Here is a 20432-nt window from a genome sequence, read left to right as displayed (position 1 = left end):
GCAGGAATATCTGGTCAGTGCAGAAAGCTCAGGGCAGATGCAAAACCACCCAAAGTCTTGTCCCCAAATCAACAATGGACATTCCTTAATAAACCAGCTGGCATGTGTGAGCACCAAGCTTATTCACAACTTTGTTAAAAGGAAAAATGGGGACGTGCTGAAGGGCAGTCCCAATGCCCGGGCAGGCAGAGGTGCCATATGCTTCTGCTCTTGTGTCACTAACCACCTCTGGCTGCAGGGGGTGGATGCACTAGTCTACGCGTACTTTATGCACATTCCCACAGGTATGTGCATTTCAACGTCGGCGTTTCCAAATTTGCTCCTCACTTCCAAGTGCTCAGGAAGAGCAGAGTCTGATGGTAAGGAAGGGGGGAAGGGGCTGCAAGGGGAAGAAGTTGGAGCAAGGTACAGGGCAAGGGGACTGACCACCTGATTGACCCAGATTTATTCCTTCACATCCAAAGAGTACACCTGCAGGGGAATGCCTCTGAGTGACCGAGTCACTCAAGGGCTGTGCTTTAAGCCTTGCTGATCATGTCCTTTGTAGCCCATCTGCAGGGAAACAGCTAGGAACTGCACATCCCTTCTCAGACAAGCTTTACCTTGTGCACTGCCTCGGCCTGGGCCTTCAGGATGTTGCTCTTTAAGTCTGCAGGATGCCACACAGGTGTCGTTGCTGGGCTCTCAATTGCATTGTTCAGGCATTTATTGGTCAGTTTTACCACCTCCTCCTAGAATGGGAAAATCTTTTATTAGAAAGAGCTAGCCTGGCTTTGGCTGAAACTCATTAACATCAACCCCAGAGAAACAGCTCTGATGGGGGGCGGGAGAGGGAAGAATAAGGATGACGCATTTGGGGGAACACAAATGATTCCCAGCTTTGTTTTGGAACTTGTTTGTGAACTAGCAAAGGGTTACTCAGCAAGAGCTTGAGCCCACAGTACAGGCGCAGGGGGAGGCATTCATAAATGTAAATGCGAGGCAAAGATTTGGTATAACTGACACGGACAGCAGGGACCCTCACGCTGCATTAACAAGCCTGCTATGGCAGATCCACCAGCTACCTCCCACGTTTTGTGCGGGCAAACACTGAGCCGTGTCACCATCCTGCGGGTGATGCTCCATCGCATCCCCCTTGACACACCCATTCTCTGCCAAGTGGAAAAGGGAAGGGGCACAGAGGGGTGCAAGACTCATCAGCACTTCACGCCTAGTGCTTCACCTCAACTTGCACGTAGTGCTAGGCACGTGGGTCTGGAGCCCAGAACCCTAGTGCGAAGGCGTGCAGGATCCAGGCCGTTTCCACAGCACTTTGCTGGTGCAAAGCACCGACTGCTCTCACCTCCACCATTAGAGAAGCAACACACATTGTTCCCAGCACACTGGCCCAGAGCTGGCTCCACCACCACCTTATATGAAAATTAAGTCTTTGAAACACAGAGGTAAGCCAGTGCCATAAACAACTCACAATTTTCCATGCAGTACGAGATTGGGGCATGCAGTCGTACATATGGTATCGCTCCCCTCTAGTCGGGTTTTAAATCCTCTCTGTTTAAATGGTACCACACCATTTGTAATCAATTTATGCTTTGAAAGCAGTTGATCATTCATTCTCAAATGCAGCAGAAAGTTTGTTTTTTCTGTAAGCCCCAGCTGTAAATTCAACTAAACAGCCTGATATACCAGCCCCTTTCCCACTTGGCTATTTTGGAGAAGCCTACTGGATTATGCATCAACATATTTTTAGGCTGCTTTAAAAGGGGAGGGGAAGCTGCCGTTTGGAAGTGCATATTAAGGGTTATGCTGCACACAAGTCTGTAGCAATACACCGTATTTACTCCAATACAAGCTTTCTGCCCCAATCAGCATGGGGAAGAAAGTCCCTCATCTTACATTCACATACTTCATTAAAAACATGACAATCATTAAACTGTTGCCAAAAGCAACACATGCTCAGTAATGGAAACCAACTATGAAGCTGATTGAATGCAGCCAACATTGAGCATGATAATAATACACATGGCTCAAACTGAACAACCATGCTGATGGGAACCTACCACAAGCATAGGCTAGTACAGGCCACCTGAATAAAATGTAGGGCCATGCCCGCTGAGAGCAGTCGCCCTCAGCGCTGTTTTTCAAGTCACAGTGAGCCACAACATAGCATACATTTTAACCTCCTCTTTACTCCCACAGCTGAGCTGTGCCTCTCTTTTCCATTTCCAATGATTCCTGTTTCTTCCCCAGCCTTAGATGTAGGATGATCATACGTCCCGGTTTGGTCAGGACAGTCCCAGATTTCACAGGTCAGTCCCAGGTGGCTGGTGAAAATTAAAACAAGTGCCCCAGAATCATCCGGCAAGGAGGCAGAACAGTATTGTATGCCAAGCAGCTCTGCTGGACGGCGCCCGTGCCGCTGCCCACCGGCCTCCGCCTCCGCCACTGCCTGCAGCATTGCCAACGACTTGGAGGTGGGGGTGTGGGGAGGGGAGTGTCCTGGATGTCCTTATGGTCACCCTACTTAAATGTCTAGCAAACATCATGAAACGGGGCCCCAAGCAGTTAATTCAGAATCCCTCTGTTGCCCCCTCTCTCAGCCTAGCACATATATTAGTGTGGTCCCTGCCCTCCGGGAGGTGAAGCTGGACTAGGCTGCCTGCGCCTCACCTGCATATACATTTTTGGAGGATCCCAGGACTTGTGACAAGAACACCCAGTTCCAGTCATGAGTAGGGGGCTAATCTGGAGTACGTGGACATACCGAGCAGTGGGGTCACCACAGCTGGAAACACTGTCGACTCTGCAGGGGCCCAGTCCAATGAACTCTATGGCAACTCATGAACGGTTTGGATTTGGACTAATATCATACATAGTTTGCACTGTATATACATAGGTACAGAAGTGCTGCTTAAAAGCATTTATGGAGTATCTGTGCTAAAACTTGCAGCAGTTCCTAAAAAAGGAAAAATCAATCAATTCTGGATGAACTAGTCTATGAGTACTCTATGCAAATTCCCACAGGTACGTGCATTTCGAGGTCGGTGTTTCCAAATTTGCTCTTCACTTCCAGGTGCCCAGGGAGAGCTGAGTCTGATGGTAAGGAAGGGGGCTGCAAGGGGAAGAAGCTGGAGCGAGATAGAGGGCAAGGAGGCCACCTGACTGCCCTAGATTTATTTTCCCTGCTGTAGTAGTGGGAGGAGGACCAATTCAAGATGGATCTCCAATAATTAGATTCTATACCTGAAAAATCGTAGCAAATTTCTAAATTTTCCATATATAGAATCTAATTATTGAAGAGTTAATTTACATTTGAGTAAATGCAGTGAGCTTAATAGTTCCAACTGACTCCAAATGAAACAGGGTTAAAAACTGAAGTGATTTTGCTATATTTGCATCTGGATCATGCAGGCATCACCATGCTGCTGTTTCAATAGCCTTTGATAGAGTACAATTGTTAGGTCTGTCTATACCGCAGCAGACAAACTGGGACCATCTAAAAGAGCACCGCTTGTTCTACAGTGCATGCGTTGGCTACGGGTTTTACGTTTGTTCACTGGCAACCTACAGCCCGTGGAGCCTCTGGATCCAGCCTGCAGAGCTGGGTGGCATTCAGCACCTCTCCCTGCGCCGCAACGCAGTTGGGAAGCACAGGCTCCGGCAGGCGGAGGGGGCTTTGCCACACTGCACGTGAGAAGCGGTAGGAGGGGTCAGGTCCTACCTGTCGCCTCCAGCCTGAGCTGGGTCATTCCAGCCCCTTTGCTGGAAAATGCTGCTAACCCTAGCTCTGCACAATTAGTTGCTTAGTAAGTAAGCAGGCAAATCTCCCGCTACAGGCAAAATCCTATTTGTTTTCTACATAAGGGGTCTGGGGTCTGTTTAGGTAGGTCAGTGGTTCCCGCCCTTTCTAGATTCAAGGGACCCTTCCATAAAACTTCTTATTATTATGAGTATTTGAACTGGCAGTACCCTGCTGGAGAACCCCCGTCTCAGCTTACTTCAGTGATTCTCAACCAGGGCTCTGCTGCCTCATGCACATCTGGATTAGCCTACAGCAGGCAGTCGCACCTGCTTTTGCCAGTCCTTACCAGACTGGCCCCCCATGCTCCACCTAGGAACAGGCACGCAGGACGGTTGCAACCTGCCCTGTGCACCACTGTTTCTAGAAGAGAGCATGCAGGGCTGCACCAGGAAGGGCCGCAGCAAGAGAGCCCACTGCGGCCTGCTTTGGGCTTATCAGATAACCTTAATGCAAGTGGAAACACATACTTGTGCCACAGCCCTTCCTGATCTGGTTGTGCATAAGGTGCGTGGGGCAGCTCCACTTGGCTGCGGCAGTGGTGGTTGTACCCACACCGTGACACCCTTGGAGGGCCTCACGGCACTCCAGCTGATAACCACTGGTGTAGGTAGAGAGTGGGACTGGGCCTCTGGCTTCTGAACAGAAAACATCTTTGTGGCTACCCATCAATTATAATAAGACAAGGGTCTCTCCAGCCCACGAAATTCCCCCTCACGCCCAGCCACCCATTCATTAAAACGATAAATCAGGGGTCACCGTTGTTTTCCGGCAGCAGGCCATAACAACCCAACGTGGGTCCAAGGCTGGTGCCACAGGACCTGGCCATTGATGCTGCCACTGCTTCTCCCCACTGTCCAGACACCACAGCACGAGCAAAGAGCCCAGCTGTGGCATGGATAAAGCCCCCTGCTACCAGAGCCCTGACCGCAAACCAGAAACAGCCTGCGGCTGAAAGTTGCCAACCCCTCCTATATATAAAGGACAAAGAAAGACTTTCACTGGCAGCTGCCAGGCACAAGAATCCTTTTGCAATAAAGCCACCTGTTTAGGAGTTTAATTACGCATTTACAAACCCAACTCTAGGGGAACAAATCTGAAAGCTCTGGCCTCGATCAATGAGGCACAAAGTTGGTAGAAGCTTTGAAAAGACCATTGGAAGCATAACATTCATGAAAACAAATTCATGTTGCCATTAACTATAGCCAGCAGATGTTTCTAAGGTGGGAAATTCACTCATATATGAAATGATGCAGCAATCTGGAGAGTAAAAACCGCTGCTAGTAGGTTGTATTATCTGTGTTACTATAATACGCAACTTGTTTACTCATAATTCTTTTGCTAGACACGGTATAAAGCAAAAAGGACAACCTCTACATGCATTTTCTGCAATTCATTCTTCTAGCATTACAATGAGCAACTGATTATAACTAAAAAGATATGCTCATTATTTATCACTATTTTGTGGTTTACATTTCCTGCAGTTTGTTACGGTTAGACAAGGCACCTCATCTGGGTAGTTTCACCCTTTCCTTATCAGTAATTTTACCTTCTGACTCGAGCAGAAGCATGTGTCTGGGTTCCCAGCACTGTTTGGGAAATGTTTAAAAATGATCAATGAAGAGATGGTATTTAAATGCCAAGAAAACATTTCTATTCAGACGAGTACATGCTTGTCTTTGCCATTTCTATTTTATGGGAAACAGAAATAGAGAAAGCAAACAGCACCATATGGTCAGGAACAGAAGTATTCTGCACATGGTAAGCCCTCAATATATCTAATTTACACGACATTAATTTGGGTGGCTGACAGAGATCTAACACTGCAGGCTTGCCTATATCCCAGGTCTGCTCCAGTTCTCATTGCTCCTACAGAATGAACAAACAGCGAACCTTCGCTTTTTCATTATCGGGCATCTGTTCTATAAAACATTTTTAATGCATCTCATCACTTCACTTCATAAAACCATACAAATACAGCCAGAGAGCTCAAGGCAGAAGTAGAAAGATTAAGGCACAAAGTGAGAGGTAGATGCTCAGTTCCCACTGACTGCCTGGCAGCTGGGCAGATGTCTATCCTCCAAGCTTTGAAAGCCTCTCTCCCCCCACGACACAGTGTTGGGATACCCGTGTTTTTGGGTGACTTTTGTTTTCTGAGGTCTGTTGGGTTCTTAAAACTAACCAAAAAACAGAAAAGGAAAATCAGGCTCATCCTCAGGCACTGGGGTTAGCTTTCATTGTTCGCCACATTCAGGATGCTGATGGAGATGGAACGCCTGCATTTAAAAGCTAATTGCTCCCCTTTGTCACATCCCTCAAATTCAGCCACTGCGCTAGTCAAAAGCTTGGGAGTAACAAAGTCTCATGCTTCCATTCCAACAAAATTTGGCAGCGAGCACCAGTGACCAGTGATGAAGAATCAAGCCATTCATGCTTATTCTTATTCCAGAATGATTTTCTCCTGTCTAAAGGGGTCAGATAGATCAGCAGGTATTTCCCTAAAAATTAATCAAAAGTGCATGTAAATGCACAACAGCTCCAAGATGAAGCTGACAGGCAAGCTCTGAACTTCGGAGATCAAAAGTTCAAGTCTTGCATTTGACAGAACCGATCTGAACGTTATACTGACGTCTGTTAATGTCGCTTGGAAATTACTTTACCATCGGCTTCCAGAAGCAGGGAGCTACTGAGCTGATCTGTTGGCATACAACAGTTTGCCAAGTTTCTTGGTCTCCTGCTTCTACAATTCTGCACCCCACTGGCACTGACTGCAATGGGAGGGGGGGAGCAGGCTGCAGGGACCGGGGGTCGGGGAGGCAGGGAATGGGTGACAGGCACAAGTATGGGGAGCGAGCAGCAAGGGGAAAGTATGGGGGCAGGGGAGCAAGGGACAGGGATCTGGCCCCTCACCCTCCGCTGCTGCTTTCCCAATCACAGTAGTGGGGGGAGGGGGACAACAAATTTAAGACCACCCTCCACTAATTAGATTGTATACAGAAAATCTTAACCCATTTATCATTTTCCACATATAGAATCTAATTATTGGGGGGTCACCTTAAATTCAAAGTCATCTTGGATTAAAGCAAATACGGTAATTTCTAACTTTTTTTTTTAAATAACAAACGTTTTCCAGATAAAGCTTGCTAAGAATTGGCAGTGCTGAAAACGCTTTACTCAGACATTCCTCCTTCCACACCAGAGGAACACAGTGAGTGCATACCTCAGCCCTCATTATAATTAATTTTAGAAGGTCACTGGCAGTCTTCATTTGCAAAACAAAGCACATGGCCGTACAGTCATGTTGCTGTGCAGGTCTCAGCAATTCTGGACATCTCTGCTATGCAACACGGACACACCACCAACTATCTGCTAATTACACTGCAAATACTTTGGAGTGTCAACAGCCCCGATCTGCAGTTACTGCATGTCCTCCGTGACATCTGGATAATCATGGCTGTACTGTGTGGGTATCTGATTGCTAGAACAGCTCATTAAGCGAGTCTCAGTGTGCGTGCACCACCTGAGTCACCATGCAGTAGTGTGAACACTTTCATTCTAGTCTCTCTGGATTTCAGCTGCAGAACTGTCTCTCTCTTTGTTTAAAGCTAGAAGGGAGTCAAACAGGCCCAGATATTCTGAAAGAAACTGCATCCATTTATCTTTGTTTATTCTGATGCACAGCAAGACCTACAGGCTACAGACTAATCCTCTTAGGCGCTTCATAATCTTCGTAATAGTCACCAAACAGAAAGGTACACAAGGCATCCTAGACAACAGCTCTTATAGGTGATCAGAATAAAAAAATCCAGTAACTAAGAACATCTACGAACTACAGCCTTTTGGCAGAATGAGCAGTAATGCCAACCTCTCCCAGGATCTGATCCAACTTAATGAAAACAAGAAGTCCCATTAGCTTCCACAGGGAGGTAAAGGAAACTGGAGCTCACTCGGGGGCTAATGCAAAAACTGGGGTCATTCCAAGGGGCAGCGAGCGGTAGGCTGCCTCCTTCCTATGCAAACAAACAACTCGCAGCTGGCATTTGTAGCATTTGGGGGGAGCGCTTTGCAGTCGCTGGAGGGAACATAAAACTGAATTTCTAGGGAATCCTGAAAGAAGAGTCGGGCCCCATCAGGCCAAGGACAAGAGGCCAGATGGACACGTCACGCTTCATTCCACATGATTTGCTTGTTTTTAAATACTACTGCTTAGGCGAATGCTCTGCCCCTCTGCAACATCTCTCCTCCAAACTGGTCAAATCCTGAGTGAATCCAGCTCTCCTTTAAGAGAAACAAACAATGAAATCTTTGCTAAATATTCACCCACAGTTTTGATGGTTTAGTAGAGGCAGTCTCCTCTAGCACCCACACTGCAGCCCACTGGAAAGGAAAGGTGGGCACTTGTACCCACAAATTGTTCTGCTGGACTAAGTGCTCGTGAATGTGAGCACAAGTTGCACAGTCTCAGCCCAACAAATGCCTGATCAGGAAAGTGCATAAACCCAAACTTACCTTTCAGCAAGAGAAAAGAATCAGTCATTCTTCAATACAGCTTCAACACTGCAGGAAGCCGGTATAGTTTGTGTACCAGTCTGGCTGCACAGGACATTAAAGGCTGACTGCAGTTCTGGTGTACCCTAGACTCCGTGTGAGTTCAGTACTTCTGAAAATCCCACCGGATAGATGCCTGCGTGCACCTAAATACCTTTCAAATGTTATCCTCATGCTGGGAAACAGCTGAAATTCTTCCCTCCTGCAGAATATTCTATAAAACCCAGCGTTTCAATTGATTTGCTTGTGTTTTTGAATAGCTTTCAAGTAGAATGAGAACCAGGAAGAAAGTTCTCAGAATAGGCGCAACAAGCCCAGTAAATTGGGGAGGAGGAAAGTAACCCAAGTACCTGCTTGCTGACATTGATGTTTATGTTGGAAGGGGACGCTGGCAGTGGGCTGGGCTCTGTCTCCATCTGTTTCAGTTTCAATAAGGACTCTTCGAACACTGAAAAAGATATAAAATACAACTGAAGCTCTGGAGTAACATGGCATTTAACCTCTACCCTTCCGATTCCTGATGGAGTTATCAAAGGGAGTTTTGTTGTCATAAGGAGTCAGCCTTAAAACGTCATGGAAACATTTAATGCAAGAGGCAACGAATTGGGTGGTTGACTAACTGCATCTTTTACTGAACTAACTGCATGACTGTGTCTGAGTCTACCCAACTTGTGAATGCAAAAAATTGTGATGTATGCAGCTACTGAATTATTCATTATGATAAAAGACTGTTATATAGTAAAACATTCAACTAAGTCTCTTTAAAACATTAGTCTATTGCTTCAAGCTAGTGCAGTGGTTCTCAACTTTGTTAGACTCAAGGCATCCCTCAGAAAATGCCAGCTTTTTGTTTGCACATTTTTTTGATTACAGAAAACTAAGAAAGCAATTCTTTGTTTGCAAAGAACTCGGAAAGCCCACTGCAGGCCAGGATGGTTTTGACACTGTGGATTCCTATTTGAAGTCTCTGGAGTTCCCTTGTGAAACCATGTTTACACACCTGACAGTGCTAACATTGTGTAGCACCCCACGGCACCCTTGAAAGGATCTCAAGGCACCCCAGCCTGCCATGGCACCCTGGTTGAGAATCACAGGCTATAAAAACATGTGGTTCCCATGAAGTAGAACAGCTGTGTAGGGGTGAGCCCCTGCACAGCTGTTCTACTTTACTGGGCAAAGCATACCTTGAGGCACCACCGGTGATGTGTTTCCCATTTCCAGAGACATTTCCTTGGAGATCCTGCGGGGACATCTCTGGAAATGGTGAAAGCTGGGCCAGCGCGCCAGAGGCTTGAAGGGCCTGATCCTGCACAGGAATTTCCAGAGCATGCAGGGCTTGGCCCCTCAAGCCTGAAAGTGCCTGTCCAGGGCAGCTGGAGAGTACGGGCAGCTCCATGCTGCTCTCTCTCATCTGCCGTAGAGCAAACAAGGTGTCCGTTGCAATCAAGTGGAACAAACTGTTGCTACCTTTTGTCACAACCACGTTGTGACGTGACAAAGGGTACAGACATCTATTTGCTTTGGTTTTATGCTGCCATATAAATTTTTTATGGCCGCACAAAGGTGATTCTGAGCTAGTGGCTACTACTGGCATGCAACTGCAAGCTCGCAGGTTACTGAAGGGACAGACCTAAAAGCATGCAGGACTTCTGGATTTTCAACAGCTTTGATGGTGCTACATGTTCAGCCTGGCACTGTTTTCTGCTCTGCAATGAAAAGTTTAATCCCTACCTAGGGACAACTGTTTTATCTGTAAAGGTCTATGGGCCCACCTATATGTGAAATAAATCCAATGCAATAAATTCCGGCAGAGCTCAAGCTGGAGTTTATTGCTCCTGGGCATAGCGTTTACACATGCACCTGGGACTGCAGCATATTGAGCTGCAGTGGAGCAGCCCCGGCTGGCAGGGGGGTCATCCTGTCAGCCTGGGGCTGCTCCGACCCAGCTCAACGTCCTGCGGAGGGGCTGGGTGGGACATGAGGGTGCTCCAGTGCGGGGCTAACCAGCAGGCAGCACCCCCGTGCCCCCAGCCAGCCATGTCAGCATCAACACGTGCGTTGTGGCGGAGCAGTGACTTGCTTTAGACAGTACTATTCTACAGTGGAGTGAATGAGTTTACTTCAGCCTAACAGCACTGCATGTGTAGATCCTGACACTGTACTGTGGAGCTGAGTCAGCTCCATAGTAAGCGTCTTGTGTAGATGTGCCCGGTTAGGAGGTGGCTGATGGAGCTCTCTTGGTCTCACTGTGGAAATTAATAAATGATGTGTGAACAAGCATTGTTAGAAAGGTGCTCCCAACAGGTAAAGTAAACTGGGGCATGTGGGACAGCATCCTAGCCAAAGAAAGAAAAGAGCAAGAAGGAAGCCTGAGGGGATGCACAATTGGGGACTAGTAAGGAGATGTTTCTGCACGATGCCTGGCCTTGGGAATATGTAATGGGGCTAAAGAGGAAGGACTGTTCAGTGTTAGAGTACTGGCCTAGGACTTGGGAGAGCACGGTTGCCTGCTCAGTTACAGACTTTGAGAGATCACAGACAAACCACTTTGTCTGCTTCTACCTGTTTCTCATCTCTAAACCAGGCATAACAGCACCCCCTCCCCCCCAACCTTAAAGGGTGGCTCAGAGAAGCTCACTAAAATACAAGGCATTTTAGCTGCTGACATGTGGAAAAAAGCCCCAACAAACCCTGCACTTTACCAGAAGAGGCAGCGTGTCAGTTTGACCCAGCTCTGCAGTGTCTGTATAGATCGCTCACTTCAGTGGGGCTTTTTGGTACTTTTATCTAATAGCCGATTCAATATATGACCAATTTCATTGCTTATACCTTTGCCAAACTACCCTAAACCCCAAAACAAATCAGCATGTAATAATTAGAATACGGTAAAAATGACAAGTATTATTTGTGCTATTCTGAAATCCTGAAACCCTTCTAGTTGAATGACTGGTGGTCACAAGCCACATTCCATCCATCAAGAATTTGCCCAGCGTTCTCAGTGGGATAGTTTAAACTTCTGTATTCAGAAACATAGAAAACAACTGCTATATTGTATAGTCCAGAGGTGGCTTCATTTTGGTGCTGGGTGAAGCAATCCCTATACATATAATTTTATGAAATCTGTTAAGCGCTTCAGGATTTTTGTAGAGAAATTGCTATATAACCATCAGTCATCAAAATAATACCAGTACTGTGCACTTCTGTCTCTACAAGCAAGGCTAATGACAATGACTCAAGAATTTCTTTACCAGCAGGCTCTGTTTTCTCAGCAGCTGTTTCCTTCGTGCCAGGATGAGGGAAGCTCAGATCTGCCTCTTCTAGAGCTCCTGCTGTCAAACCAGCCCCAGGTTGGCCGGTGGTATCATCAAGGCAAGTTTCCAGCAATTCTCTGCTGTCTAGTAAATCAACAATCAGAGGCATGCTGCAAAGGCAGGAAGACGGACAGAGATGGGAAGACTCAATTCAGAAAAGCGGTAATACAATGCAAGGGAACGAAAACAGACAACCTCAGGTGAATGCAGGCTGCTTTCCTTTTCAAGCCGTCTGCAGGCACCCAGACACATGCTTTTAAAACTGATTCAGAATACAAGTTTGCACTGGCTATCAGCAGAATTTAAAAACTAAGAACTGAATTTCTGCACTGTCTTTAAGAGCAGCCTTCCTAAATAGAAGACAGGTCTTCAAGTTTTCTCCCCTTCAATTCATAGCAAAGAAAAAAAATCCTAGAAACTTACCTCTCCCATGGAGTGTGAATACCAGCAAAGCAACCAGACTGTAAAATAAAGACTCTCCAAATGCTGCACTTCACTGTTTTTACATGGAGCCTGCCCTCAAGCTTCCTGAGTGGGAACAGCTGCACATGGGCAGGGTGCAGATGTACTACTTGTTGCTCTGGAAGATGGGAAGGATTTGGATGGTTTCTATGGGGAAATCTGAAACTAGACTGGGATCCAAACTTTGAGACTTAGGCCCCTTCTTGTTTGTTTGTTTTTTAAAGAGAGAAACTACATAATTTATTTTTTGGCCAATCCACCAGTGCTTTGCAACACAAACTTAACACCAAGATACATTTCACCCCTTTGCAAAACATCCTCCCCCTTCCAGTGTCATTCACATACAGCACGACATGTTACAGAACAAGGACTTGCATCCTAAGAATGTCTCGCAGCATTCAGGTGACGGCAGAAATGCAAGCCATGCTCAAACTAATGCCTCAACACACCTGAACACGCTCAAGCTAACTCCTGTCCCAAGAGCAATGAAGCCATGCATGCATTTCAAGACAAGTTAATCAGACAGCTCCTGTAATAAATACCTTTATTATAAAAAAGTTAAAATCAGAAGGTGAAAGTGCAAATGCGAGTGCTCCCCATCCCCACCCCAAAGGCCAAGCATGAAACACCTTTCAGTAACAAAACACCTGTGTCACCAGAGATTGAAACCGCTTTTCCAACACCCTTTCACGAAGTTACACATTATGTACGAGTGGGTCTGTCTTCCACCTTGCAGAGTGGCCCAGCATGACAAACTGGTCCACATTTTCTTGCAAGGTGAAGAGTCCAAACTTGAATGAGATGCACACCTGGACCAGGAAAAGGATGACTTCTGGGTGCCATCAGAGCTGGCATATCAGGGGCTGCTGATGCTCCAAAGTATCTGCAGCTTAATGAACAGATATCTGGTGGTGTGTCTGTTACATAGCAGAGATGTTCACAATTGCCGAGAACTGCACAGCAACATGACTGTACAGCCACCGGCTTAGTTTTGCAAGTGAAGATTTTTCAAGTCAGGACCTACCAATGACAATGTGAAATTAATTACCGAGAAGGCGGAGGTACACTCGTCGTTCCTGCGGTGTTCAGGTCTGCCACCAGGGAGATCATGCTCCTCCCCATAGCCATTAGGTAAGGGATAGAGAAAAGATACGCGCTTCGGGAGAAATCCAAGTCCACGGCATCAGAGTGTTGGGAAGGCAATGACGAGTGCTCGCACCAGGCAGGCCAGAAGGCATTGAAGAGCATCTCCTCCTCACAGAAATAAAATTAGGAACTACTCAACCAGCACTCTGCTACCAAAGACTGCAGCGACAAGGGTGGGGTGTACATGCAGGGAAGACAGCTCACGTGTATGTGCCACATGGTGCGTGCAGGACACAGCTGGAAGTGGGTTGAGGGGGGAGCCTGCCCACGCCACTACACCACACTTGAATTCATCCCTGCAGCCATGCTTATGGAGGACGTGTTGGTTTGCACATAAGAATACAATTGGTCAAAGAGCGAAGAGCGTGTTCTTGAAAGACAAATTTCCAAAATATAAATATGCTCCCACTCCATGAGGCTTGCTTTCAGAAGCATGCAGAGAACTAGAATGAAAATGGGTTAGCTTTCAATTTGTAAGTTTCATAGCTGGTCGGGTCGGAAGGGACCTGAGCAGATCATCAAGTCTGACCCCCTGCCATGCGCAGGAAAGGATGCTGGGGTCAAACGACCCCAGCAAGGTGATTATCTAGCCTCCTTTTGAAGACCCCCAGGGTAGGAGACAGCACCACCTCTCTTGGAAGTTGGTTCCAGATCCTAGCTGCCTGACAATGAAGTAGTGCCTCCTGATATCTAACCTGAATCTGCTCTCAGTCAATTTATGGCCGTTATTCCTTGTTACTCCCGGTAGTGCTCAGGGGAACAGGGACTCTCCCATAGCCTGCTGGTCCTCCTTGGCCAGTTTGTAGATGGCGACCAGATCCCCTCTCAGCCTTCTCTTGTGGAGGCTGAACAGGTTCAGGTCCCATAGCCTCTCCTCGTAGGGCCTGCCCTGCTGCCCCCTGATCATGCAAGTGGCCTCCTCTGGACCCTCTCCATGCTGTCCACATCCCTCCTGAAGTGCAGCGCCCAGAACTGGATGCAGTACTCCAAATGCGACTTGACCAGTGCTGCATAGAGGGGGAGGATCACCTCCTTGGACCTGCTTGAGATGCATCTGTGGATGCATGACAAGGTGCGCTTGGCCTTCCTGACCGCGTCCTCACATTGGCGGCCCATGTTCATCTTGGAGTCAATAATGACTCCAAGATCTTTTTCTGCCTCTGCATTGACAGGAAGGGAGTTCCCCAGCCTGTAGATGTGCTGCTGGTTCTTCCTCCCCAGGTTGCAGCACCTTGCACATGTCAGTGTTGAAACCCATTCTGTTCCCTTCCACCCACCCCTGTAACCTGTCCACATATAATTGGAGCCTGTCCTTCTCCTCTACTGTGCCCACTTCTCCCCACATCTTAGTGTCATCCATGAACTTGAACAAGGTGCTTTTCACCCCCTCGTTCAAGTCGCTGATGAAGATGTTGAACAGTGCAGGCCCGAGGACCGAGACCTGGGGGACCCCACTGCCCACGTCCCTCCAGGTCAAATAGGACCCGTCCACCACCGCTCTCTGGGTGCAGCCCTCCAGCCAATTAGCAACCCATCTGACTGTGTAGGCGTTGACGCCAGTTGCCTAATTTTTTAATGAGGATGGGGTGAGAGACAGTGTCAAAGGCCTTCCTAAAGTCTAGAAAGACTACATCCACTGCGACACCTGCGTCTAAGGCTTTTGTGACCTGGTCGTAGAAGGCCACCAGGTTGATGAACCCATGTTGGTTGCTCCTAAGCATAACCTCCCCTGCTTGCCCCTCGCAGATGTGCACCTGGATAATTTTCTCAAAGAGCTTCCCCAGGACTAAGGTAAGACTAATGGGCCAATAGTAATGATCAGTGATGATCAACGGATTACTATGCTGGATTTGATTTTAAGGGCTGCCATGTTTCTGCCAATCTCAGTGACCCACCTTTAAGTATGGATGCACAAGATCTTGGTTTAGGATGATGGATTGCTATTTACATCTATCATGGACCAAATTAGAAGGCATTGCTCCCATCACAAGTCACATCAAGGGTATGGAATATTTTCTGGGAATTTTTTTTTTTTCTAAAAGATTTAATCCCTGTTTTTTACCTGGCTAGTTCATTAAGAATATTAATTACTGCCCTGCTGAGGGAAGGCTTACCTCTGACTGCTGCAAACCCCACAACACCGGGTCCCAAAGACTTGCACTGAGTGCTGGTATGAGACTTTTGGAGCAAGAAAAAGGAGCTGTATCAGAGCTCTGATTCTTTGTCCCTGGAGCTCAAAATCCACTTCTATGTAGGTCGGGGTAGGACCCCTTTTTTGGATCCTTTCATGGGCTTATCCCTACTCCTGCTTTTGTGCACGTCTTGGACTCTGGACTGATGAATATCCTCTTCCTGCTCAGCTCAACCCTGAAATGCTTAGAAGTTTTTCATCAGGCTTTTGCTCTGAAGTCTCAGCTTCTTGAGAGAGGGTTCAGTTCTGACCTCTGGGTCCTGGCATGGGGGGCTGGCTGGCCATGAACACCTTGCCATTTATAGGACCTGTAAAATATGCCTTCGTGCAGAGAAACCTGGATCTAGGCTGGGGCTGACAGGACTGTCCTGTCACACTAAAGGTGTGGAAGGAACAGCAGTCCAGAAAGCATGTATTGAAGCAGCAGGTGTCTGAGTGGTTGAACCCACCTTACAGGCAGGACCTAATCCAAAAGCAGAGGAGAATGAGAGAGAGGACAATTTCCAACTGAACAAAAAAGGAATGAAAGTTTAAGCTATAAAGCAACATGGTCAAGAAAACTGAAACAAATGTCAATTCATTCCATCACCAGAGGAAGAAAACCTGACGGGGAGGACTTTATCCCTGAAGTCTCCAAGACCACTGGAGCACCTCCAAGTTGCTTGGGTGGGAGAATTAACCCCCCAGTGATGAACATGGAGAGAAGCTGCACAACACTTTACAACATCACTTGAACCTGGACATTGATTTTTAATGAATATTCATAACCAAATCAACAGCAATAAATACTTGTTTACCAATCAGCTGGGACAATGCTAAAAGACTTGCCTACATCTTATCTAGCTTTCTGCACACCACTCTCCTCTACTGTGGCCCTCTCTTCTGCTGGTTAAGGCTGGTTGATAACCTTTATTTCTAATAAAATCATCATACATACATTTTGAAAAGATCCATGCTTAAGTAGGAAGCTGATTTTAAAAGTGTAAATACAAGTACTGAAATTCTAGCCTCCTGCGGCACATCCAGATGAGAACGCGTGTGCAGTCTGCGGTGCTGCACACGCCGCACACTCTGCCACTTCAAACAACAAAAAATTAGTTGCTGCAGTCAACCGAACAATAAGCAGTTCACTTTAGAGCTCAGTGCAGGCACTTGAACAACGAAGGCAATGCAAGGCCATTATGAACTCCATAATAACATCAAAGGCCTATTTTATTAAGTTCTTACACAGGTGCAAAAATGTCTGAAGAAGAAGGTGCATCAACACTCCGCTCCCTATTCTTTGGTCGTAATGCTACTGCTGCTGGTGTCCTGTCACCATGATCAAACTCGAGTCCAAAAACAGGCGCATAATTGCTTAATCTACAGCATTAGTGAGGTCCACACTGGTGCATGGTTCCCCCATATGTGGGCAGGCCAGGGTAAGTGTTCTATAGCCTGACATTTTCCTCCACGTTCACACACAATATTTGTCTCATTAGGAATATCCCCACAGTTGCATGTTAACTTTAGTCTGACCGACCCCTCCTCTCAAAGGTGGTCAAGTCTTCATGAGGGACACTCAAGCTCTGCACCTGCCAAGAGATGTTGGGCAGTTCTGACATTCACCCTAACTCCCTCTTGGGTTACCTTGTCATGAATGCGGCTGTCGGTGTTTTACTGATGTGGCTGTCGGTGTTTCATCCAGCAGCTGCGTTGTACAAAGGAAACATTTCCAGGATTTTAATCTACAGGGAGCTGCAATGTGGCCATGCAGTGAACGCCTTATCTTCAATCCGCCCGGTACATTCTGTTTTCCTTGCTACTGCTCTCCTGATGTCTGGGGGACAATACTGGTAAATGGAGACTGTTGACAAGCGTTGGTTTAAGGCATCCAGTAATACATTTGCAACTTCCATTCAGCACAGAGTCTAGCTTCTTTGCACGCGCCAATCTTTCCCAACCTGGAGATGCACATTTAGCTGCTGAATAACCAAGTGCCAGGGCAGTAGTCTGTAACATTGTCGGATGAGCCCCCCACTTGGCACTGATGAGTTTCTTTGTTGTTCCAGGAACTAACTTTGCACTTTGTCTTTTCCATATGCACTTTACTTTATCTGAAGGTGTGTGATCTAGTGTCACTCCCAAGCAGACAGGATTCGGGCAGTGGGCGAGAGGTATCCATGTCAGGTTATACCAAGTCACTGACAAGTGAAGGTGGAAGAGATGAACCTGTGTTTTATTTGGATTGGCACATGGTTCATTTCTGATGCAACAGGCTGACAACGGACTGAGCGCTGATGTGATTGTGGTTTCAACCTGGTCAAAATTCTTAACTTTACAATGCTTCACTAAGGTTAGTTGTCTCTGTTACTCGCACAGAGCAAAAATATCTGAGTGTTAACAGTTGAAGTCCAGCCCTTGCGCTGCACAATAGCTTTCCTTTTTTTTCCCCCCAGTACTTTTTTAATGAAGACCTAACACCAGATTAATTTTGACTGACGAAGCAAAGCTATATTTGGAGTTAAAATCACAGTGTTGCAGAATGTTTAAGACTACCTGTCACCAATCTATCATACGGCTTTTAGCAGGGGGTATAATGCTTTATATGGAGAATACCCGGAGATAAAGACAGTGCCCTGCACTGCTGAAGGTTTCCGCACAGAAACCGCGATGAGCCAGCAGTCAACATCATGAATCGCTTAGTAGGATAGGTGGTCTTCAAGGACCCTGTTTCATTTCAACTACACCACAGGGGGAGAGAGCTGACAAAGCAGAAAGCAAATGGTGTTGCTGCTTAATATTAAAGTACTCAATTTAGATAAGGTAGCAGCTCAGTTTGGAATGGCACAGGTCAGTAATACACTAGTTTAAGGCCACAGCAGGTTTAGCAATACTTACACACTTCAGCAGTTTCCAATAGTCCTCATCAATGGGCCTACCCTCACTGGTCTTGGCAGCTGTGCATCCCGCTATGCTCTACTATATACTGTTTTCAGGTAAGTGCAACTCTACATCCCTGTGTGCTGACTTGGGGATACACTGCAGACTCCAGTGAGTCTGAAAACATCCATACCCTTTTGAGACTTCACATCATTATCTGGAAGGGTCAAGGAAGACTTCTAAGACTCCAAAGTGCAGAAGCATTTTTCTTTAAAACACTTGCAAAATTAAGCAGATCAGAAGAATCAATAAGATGTTAAAAACTGAGTTACTGGTTCAGATGTCAGTAAGCACCTTTTAAGCATTTCCTAATAGCAAAGCCACAAACAGCAAAAGGCCAGTTGCAATTCCTACAAGGAAAATGCCCTCTCTTGGTAGTACAGAAGCATCTACAGACTTCGTAGCTTTACCAACTTTTTCTATACCAAAACTGTTTGTACGAAATGACCTTCAAAAGCCATCAGGCCTACTCCAAGGCTGAGTGAGAAGGAATGGCAGTAAAACTGGGTAGTGTTCAATGGTCAGACGAGGAGAATAAAACCCTGGGGGTCACTATGCCAAATATTCTATTGCTAAATGGAGTCTGAGATGGTTTTCACACACACACACACACCCCCCCCCCCGCTCCTTACCTTCAATCTGTGAGCTAAATTCACCCTCAGATACACTCTAAAACATTATTTTCCCCAGCTTAGATGATTGCGGGACCTTGTTCCTCCCAGTTATCATAATACTGATACATAGACATGAATTTCTGAAAGACTAAACAGACTGGGGTACCAAGTTGGACGATCCCAGGTGGATGACCTGCAGTTGGATCATGTGATACTAAAATCATTGCCATGGATGCGGTCCCACTAATGACAACACAATGAAGATTCCAGGTCCTTGCACAAGTAGCTGGGAAGAATGAAACGAGCTATTCCACTAACAGCAAAATGTGTACTTACAGCTTCCTGGCAGTGAAAATTTAGTGAGGAAACATTTGTGGTATACACAATTAAAACACCCCTCAAAAAACAAAGCCCTCTTCCACATACCAAATTCTGCTCTGCATCTTTTCAAGGGCTCCAAGTAATTTTATTTTAAAAAGCTAAGATAATTCAATTTCTTTTCCACAATGACATACTATCATCATGTAAAATGACTACAGGATCTTTTGAAAGGAACCTAGTGTTTGACTGTAAATTACTCGTCTCCTCTGTAGGTTTTCAACAGTTACGGTGCAAGAGGACAGACAGTTACATACTACTGATGGTCCCCTCTTTAGTAAGATTCTTGAAGCTCACACTTAATAAGTGGGTGGAATACACAACTTGTTAGAAATGCAACGTCCTGCAATGTTCCTCAGAATTACAACCAGCTAAAATCCTTCGGTTGTGAAGAAAACGCTTAGCACATTAAAAAAAGCACAAACTCTTTTCAGTGCGAGAATGCCTGGGTAACACGTAATGGGTAATAATTGTAGTGTATATGCTATTTCTTTTCTTTAAAAGGTTAAATACACAGCACCGTATGTAGGAGCCTTGGCACAAGGGCAGGTTTTCCTATTCTGTTCTGAGTCCATTTTCCTTATTTTAGAGACAACACCAAGTAAGTGTCCAGACTGCTACCGAGCAGCCTCAAGCTCCCCAAAGGCTCAAGTCTTACAGATCAGTCATGGCGGTTTGCACAGCATAACCAGTGGCAGCATTATGAACTCCTGCATTCTTCACATTGCGCTCATGGACAAACCGAGGGTAGTGTCCATCCACAGACTGGGTCGAGGGCCGGGCCCATGAGTTCCATGCGCTTCCACCACGTTGACAGCGGTAGGCAGCATCTAAGGGCCTGCATCATTGGAGTGGGAAGGGGCACAGTTAGTAATTAGCAACGAACGGGGAATGGGACAGAAGACAGCAGCAAGCAAAAGGGAAAGAAAGAAGAACGATGCAAAAGTTACAAAAAGCAACACAAAATGCTAAAACATGGAAGAATGGAAGGGTGCAAATGCACATGCAATACATAACAGTGGAGTTTCAAGTTAAGCCCTCATTGATGCTGCCAGATGATGTGT

General features: G+C 46.3%; 1 protein-coding gene across 7 annotated transcripts in view; it reads right to left on the bottom strand.

Annotated features, from left to right (window-relative positions):
* The window catches only part of EPB41L5 (erythrocyte membrane protein band 4.1 like 5), a 91134-nt gene that overhangs the window by 19603 nt on the left and 51099 nt on the right, over nt 1-20432 (bottom strand). For 5 of the 7 annotated variants that reach the window (XM_025209342.1, XM_025209340.1, XM_025209339.1 and 2 more), the window contains 3 exons: nt 11593-11765; nt 8695-8792; nt 603-731 (listed from right to left, as the gene is read on the bottom strand). In XM_025209342.1, the coding sequence (XP_025065127.1) occupies nt 603-731; nt 8695-8792; nt 11593-11765 (400 nt within the window). The other 2 variants (XM_025209343.1, XM_025209344.1) reach the window with 2 other exon arrangements.

This window comes from Alligator sinensis, unplaced genomic scaffold (genome assembly GCF_000455745.1).
Source record: "Alligator sinensis unplaced genomic scaffold, ASM45574v1 scaffold1133_1, whole genome shotgun sequence".
Taxonomy (NCBI): domain Eukaryota; kingdom Metazoa; phylum Chordata; order Crocodylia; family Alligatoridae; genus Alligator; species Alligator sinensis.
The sequence above is the reverse complement of the archived record's forward strand: the minus strand, read 5'-3'. Positions and strand labels throughout refer to the sequence as shown.